The sequence below is a fragment of the Urtica dioica genome, chromosome 7 (genome assembly GCF_054948205.1).
Source record: "Urtica dioica subsp. dioica isolate 48M chromosome 7, U.dioica_male_clone48M_v1_H2, whole genome shotgun sequence".
Taxonomy (NCBI): domain Eukaryota; kingdom Viridiplantae; phylum Streptophyta; class Magnoliopsida; order Rosales; family Urticaceae; genus Urtica; species Urtica dioica.
Genome location: NC_142762.1, coordinates 48,331,444 through 48,337,753, shown reverse-complemented (window position 1 = coordinate 48,337,753; position 6,310 = coordinate 48,331,444). Strand labels below are relative to the sequence as shown.

General features: G+C 33.1%; 1 protein-coding gene across 3 annotated transcripts; it reads right to left on the bottom strand.

Annotated features, from left to right (window-relative positions):
• Positions 1-877: 877 nt before the first annotated feature.
• On the bottom strand, positions 878-3,857 carry LOC149392485 (uncharacterized). 3 transcript variants are annotated; one of them, XR_016300395.1, is made up of 7 exons: positions 3,445-3,857; positions 3,197-3,331; positions 2,977-3,055; positions 2,793-2,887; positions 2,294-2,461; positions 1,804-1,903; positions 1,338-1,494 (listed from the first exon to the last, which is right to left on the bottom strand). XR_016300395.1 is itself a non-coding variant. In XM_089621469.1 (6 exons), exons 1-6 carry the CDS (start codon positions 3,767-3,769, stop codon positions 1,334-1,336), a joined length of 963 nt encoding a protein of 320 aa, XP_089477595.1. In that variant the 5' UTR covers positions 3,770-3,850; the 3' UTR covers positions 878-1,333. The 3 variants fall into 3 exon arrangements, 2 of the variants coding, with proteins under 2 accessions (XP_089477595.1, XP_089477596.1); XM_089621469.1 differs by lacking the exon at positions 1,804-1,903 and having other exon boundaries at positions 878-1,494; positions 3,445-3,850; XM_089621470.1 differs by lacking the exon at positions 1,338-1,494 and having other exon boundaries at positions 1,822-1,917.
• Between the last annotated feature and the right edge of the window lie 2,453 nt (positions 3,858-6,310).

Here is a 6,310-nt window from a genome sequence, read left to right as displayed (position 1 = left end):
CCATATCTTTTATTTCATATCCACATGATAAAGATAGGCAATGCTTTATTATGTGTATGTATGTGTTTAGGTTAGGTTGCTAAGTAGTAAGTACGAAGACATGCAAACTTTACATGGAAAGAAGATCATCAGAGTGGTTGACGATTTGGATGAGTTTATTTACTTTCTCTTAATGACATGGTTTAACAACGCTCTGCCACGTCAGCTACTTCATGCAGAGAACAATGACACATCGCAGATTGGAAGAACTTAGAACCCACTTTGACGTGAAAAAAGCCAAAACAAATTGATCATTCTTTTATTAAAAAAAAAAAGAGTTTTCACTTTATTGGTTTTGTTTCCAAACGGTTCATAATTATCTCTCCACTGTGAAAAACCTGGCTTTGGTAACCTTACTGTTTGCCTCGAACAGAGACTTTTATTTTTTTACATTTAAATCTTAAATGAAAGGTAAAGTAGGTTTAAGCTGTCGTTTATCAAACAAGAAAAACTTTTGGCGGCACAAAAACCACTGAAATTATAGATCAATTGCTCAGGCAGCTGAATCAGGCAAAAACAGGAAGGAAAAAAACACTTGGGAAGGTGTTCCTTTCTAAGTACTTGTATTTTACATAATTACAATTTGGTTCATATATGTGTCAGTTATCATATTGGCATGTGGTTAAAGTGAATAATCAGCAGTACATCTTCCAAAAAATAAAGGCAAACAAAGTTTTTTTTTTTTTTTTTTTGGGCCGAACCAAATCACCATTTACTGGAAGAAATTATTGCATTTATATTTTCAAACAGAAATATGTGCGCTTAAACATTTTGATTTTCAAGTACTTTTAACTTTCAAGTGAAGCAGAAGATCAGAGATAAAGAGGAGAAGAAAAGATAAAGCTAGTGACCATCATGAAATAGTCTCTCTCATGGTAATTATTTATATCTATCGAGTTTTGACCCACTTAAGCCTGTCTGCTACGAGCTCGAGGAACAATGTTCAGAATACAAATTGATACTTGAGGTAAAAAAAAGATACTGGGATTGGGAACTAAAAGGGTGGACCAACAATGCCATCAAGTCATTCACATTTTTTGGAGACTGACTGACATTGGACAAGTATTTATTCAACACAACACAACATTGAGCCGTTCAAAACTATCAATGTAAACATGACCTAACACAACTTCTGTTTCCCCTCTGTGATATCATTATCAGTGACCCAGCAAAAAAAAACAAATTATGATGAAGCACAAGCCATATCTCTCTGTTTTTTCATCTATTATATTTATTAAACTATTTTATCATAGTAAAGCAGATTAAATTTACCCGCCGGAACACCTCATGATGATCATGCTTTGATTCTTGAAGACTCTCCCACAGCCTTTTCCATGTGATTGTACCATCCACCAATCCTTGTGTTCTCAACCATGTCTTTCCCAGATTGGAGATGCCTTATTGGCCTCAGAACACCAAAAGCTGATATATCAGCCAAGTTTGGACTTGACCCTCCTGCAGAGAGAATCACGCAACATAACACACTACTTAACACATGTAGAGCTAGACATAATTCATACTGTATTATTAATTATTTGACACCAACTGGTATTTTGTATTAAAAAAAATATAAATAAAAGGAAATACAATGGTAGATAACTAGATATCGCTCTTCCCAAGGAATCTCTTCCTCGCATTAATCTCGCATACTTTTTTCATAATCATATTCTTTATTAATCCATAAGCTGATTCCCCTTCTAAGTATTCTATTTTGATCCCTTGTATTCACTAACATCTAAAGCCCTGACGTTATATCATGCTTACCATATTAGCTTTAATTATGCCTACGGTCCGTCAATGCATCATAGCTTCTATGGATTGCATCATTTCGATACATTTACGTTCATTTCCTTGCCTACGGATTCTGAATGAAGAATTCTGTATGTCAATAATTCAACTTTAGGCTAATAGTATTAGTATTTAAGTGAGATCAAAAGATGAAGATGAAAAGAGAACCCTAGTGTCCATGAAGTGAACTAGCCCGTCCCTTGGTAATTACAGTAATTGTGATGATTCTCTAATATCCGAAGTCCCAACACTGTATCATATAGGTTTTACTTGTACTATAACCTAATAGTAATAGTATTTCAGCGAGATCAAAAGACGAAGATGACAATAGAAACCTAGCGGCAATGAAGTGAACTAGTAAAAGTGATTATTCTCTACTATCTGAAGTCCTAACAATATATCATATTGGCTTTAATTCAACATGAAGCTAAAAGTGATAGTATATCAGCAAAGATCAGAGCCTGACCCAGAAATCGCCTTCCTTTAAGAGCGTCGACCCAAGTTTCAGCGGCTTTGTATAAGGATGCTCGTTCATCAGTGATGTTGTGCCTCTTCTTCAGTTTCTTCGACACTAAATACATAGCCGCTGCTCCACCGTACTTTGCGATTAACCTCTCGGTGAAACTGAATTTACCTACATTACATTGACAAGCAACACGACCATTTTGAATAAGACCTAATACATTTGAAAGTTTTTTAGCAGTTAATAAGATGTGGGTGAAAAATGAAACTCAGACAATTTCCACTTCGAATTTATCAAAGTAATAGTTCTTAAAACGTTCAGAGCAATTCAGAATAGCAATGATCCTCTCGGGTGAAATTCTACTGCTGATCAACATAACTACAAAGATGTGGGTGGAAAATGAAACTCAACGCTATCTACTTGTCTCTGCTGGATTTAAGGAACTTCGTCGACTTCAATTGATTTTTCAAACAAAACAAATATGGAGTCAAGATTTGTGTACCATGAGTTGTGATGTAATCGAATGACTCGAGTGCCTCAGCGGGGGTTCGATATATATTTGGCGACAAAACATGAACCAGGTGATTATCAACCCAACTGAATCAAGAAACAGTTGAAACTTGAATCACAATCAGTAATATATAGTGAAGAATTAAATGTTCCACTTGCACGCAGCTCAACCATACCTTCGCCAATGATTCTCTTCTTCGTTATCCAAAGCAGGATTCTCAGGATTGATCTTCTCAGACAGTTTATCGATTATATCTGCAATCAATTGAGAAATAGAGTTTATTATGCACATCGGTGACAAGAGAAAAATTTTATAATAACGTATTCCACCAACATTCGAGAAATATGCCTAAATCAATCTATTTCAGTGATTGAAAACTATTTAATAGTTTAAACCTGTTGAATTGACCATGATTTCACCGTCGACCTTCAGAATCGGAACTTTCTTGTAATCAGACCACTTAATTTCCTTCTTGTTCATCGGGTTCACCTCAACAACTTTGTAAGGGATGTTTTGGAAATCCAAGAACGCTACAGGAAATGAACAAAAAGGAATGGCAAATTCCAATCAAAGCGATCCACAACCAAGATTTAGAATCGAACAATGCGACACAAATAGGTTTAATGTCCGATTTAGGATATACCTTTGACCTTATTGCAGAAAGGACAAGCTTCGTACTGATAAAGAGCAACGTCCTTCGGGTGGAACTTGTCGGAGCTCGACCGAGTCTCCGCCGAAGACGCGGCGGCGCTTGAGAACCACGTGGCACCACCGAATCCATGGATCGCACATGGAGCGAAGCTTTTTCGGGCAAAACCTTCGTCGGATAATCTTCCGGCGGAGCTCAGACGCGAAGACGAACTGAGAGCCGCGGCTTGAAAATGAGTGGAATGTCGCTGGCGAGCGAGGGCGGAAAATTCGCCGGCGATGGCTCGACCGAGAGTGGCGATTTCGTTAAATCTTCTCATCGTTCTCGATCGGGTGCTTCTAGATTGTGGTTTAGGGCTTTAGGAAGGGTTTAGACTTTAGACCACTATTAAATCATGAATATAACGAGCTTAATTAGACTATCATATTCATATGTGCTCGACTTAGATTTACATTCATTTTTCTTACGTCGTTTGGCTTGTAACACGACAGACGTGTAATTTTTTTTTTTTTTTGACAGAACAGACGTGTAATTAAATGTTTGATGTTAAATTTTGAGATTTGGACATGCACCAGCCATAAGGCTTTTATGTTTAATTTCATACTTATATTTAAATTAATTCCTCTTTCTAAAATTTGGTGGAGTGTACAACAAATTGTAATAATTGTGGTAGTTATTTAAACTTTATAGTTGGTACTATTAAGAATAATTAGAAGAAAAAAAATTATCTTGCATTACGTTTAAGTATTATAATCAATGTTATTACTTATGTTAAGTATACAAAAAAATAACCAGATTGGGTTAATCAAGTTTTTCATATTTATCAACCCAAATTGATACTTTTAATTTTTAAAACTCGAACCAAGCGATTAAAAGATAAAACAAAATAAAAAATAATCGAGTTAGTATGAGTTTTTTTTTTTTTTTTTGACATCTAACTTTATAACTCACATGAAATAATGCATATATACCTAAAACGCTATGTTAAGTAAATAAAAGTTTTGAAAAATTTTACATACTAAAATAAAATTACTCATACTCTTGATAACCAAATCTACATATACTCTCACTAAATAAAGTATAATAAATTTTATTTAATTTGATTATGACACATTTATGTTATAAAAAATAATTAAATATTATTGCGTTTCACGCAATAAATAATAGTTCGCATAAATATTTTCATTAAAAAATTAAAGGATTAAATTTTATATGTTGTTGACCACGAAATGAACTAATACTAATTTTCATTGCATGTCATAGACATTTCTATTATCTACTGAGTACTTTTTTAATTTTTTTTTTTTGCAAACGGCGAAAACAACTCAACAAAATTCATCATTTTGCAACTCTTTGCAAGACAACCTGCTCAAATAAAAAATATATATACATAAAAAAAAATAAAAAGAGTACACATGTATATGCACATATGTATGTGGAGTTGATAGATCTACATATCAAATGTACTTAGTTTTACCATTTTTATCCTTTCCTACATATATAAATATAATGTAATTACCCTTGAAAATATTGTTGGTACTTACTTGATAATAGATTTGACTTTTTAAAACGACAAAAAATAAAATAAAAAGTAACCAAAGAAGACCAGATTTTGCCATTACCACCAGATATCTCTAAATAAAATAAATTCTCATTAATTTTTGAAATTAATATAATATATATATGTATATATACACATATATTAATATATGTAAATACTAAGCATAAGTGAAAACATATGTTATCTTTTGTTAGACGTAAAATCTCACTACAAAATTAATGTAATCATATATAGTTGGATTTATATATAACCCGTGGCAACATGCGGATAAATTAACTCGTTCTCTACAGTGAGATTAATATTTAATCTTTTAGTGTTATATACATTAAAAAATATTTATCATTTAAACGTCATAAAAAACAAGTATATGTACATATGCACAGATTTCCACATGACATTCACATTTATGTACATTAAAGAAAAGTCGTCTAACCAACATAGTGAGAAAATTGCAAAACGCATCCGAACAATTCATGTTTCTTTTGATGCATAAGAGTTTAAGTATCTAGGTTTGTACTACAACTTTAAACTTATTTATACTCGTTGTCATAAATAAATTTAGTAAAATCAAACATATTTCGTAATGATGTAAGAGATGGTGAAGAGCATGAAAATTACATTTATTACGAGTTGAATTACCTAGCAACGGAAGGGGACTAACATACAGTGAATTGTACTAAATGCAACAGTGAATACATATCATATGACTTGGATGCCAAATGGACCAAAACACCTTTCGTTTTGGTCACGTCAAACTTAGAGACGATATCTGATGCTGTATGCAAACATTGTTAATTTAAAGTGGTTAGAAGTAAGAATATCTATATTGTCGATCATCTCTCAAAGAAGCCAACTTTTTTTATTTTCTTAAAAATTCCAAACTGATCTACCTTAACTTTTTCGAATCAATGAGGAACAACTTCAAACGTTCATTACGAAAACTACCATAATCCATACAACTTTTAATCCTCATTGTTGTGTTGTCATATGATTTATCTTCGATCCAACTTAAAGCTTATTTAACTCTTATTGTTTATGTTTCTACATTATATGTTGCTAACCCGAGATGTGCATGAATTGGCTAAAAATAGTGAGCAAAAGTAAAGTCTGTGTATGAGCTACGTATATGAATCTTCCAACAATTATTTGATATCTACGGATCATGTCCATCCGATATCTACTCATGTCCATCGGAACTTGATTTTCTCAGCGTATAACTTTAGTCTTACTTCCATCAAAGTGTTAACTAGTTATGCTAGTTGCGTACCAGTTTCATTTTGTATATATAAGACTTATCTT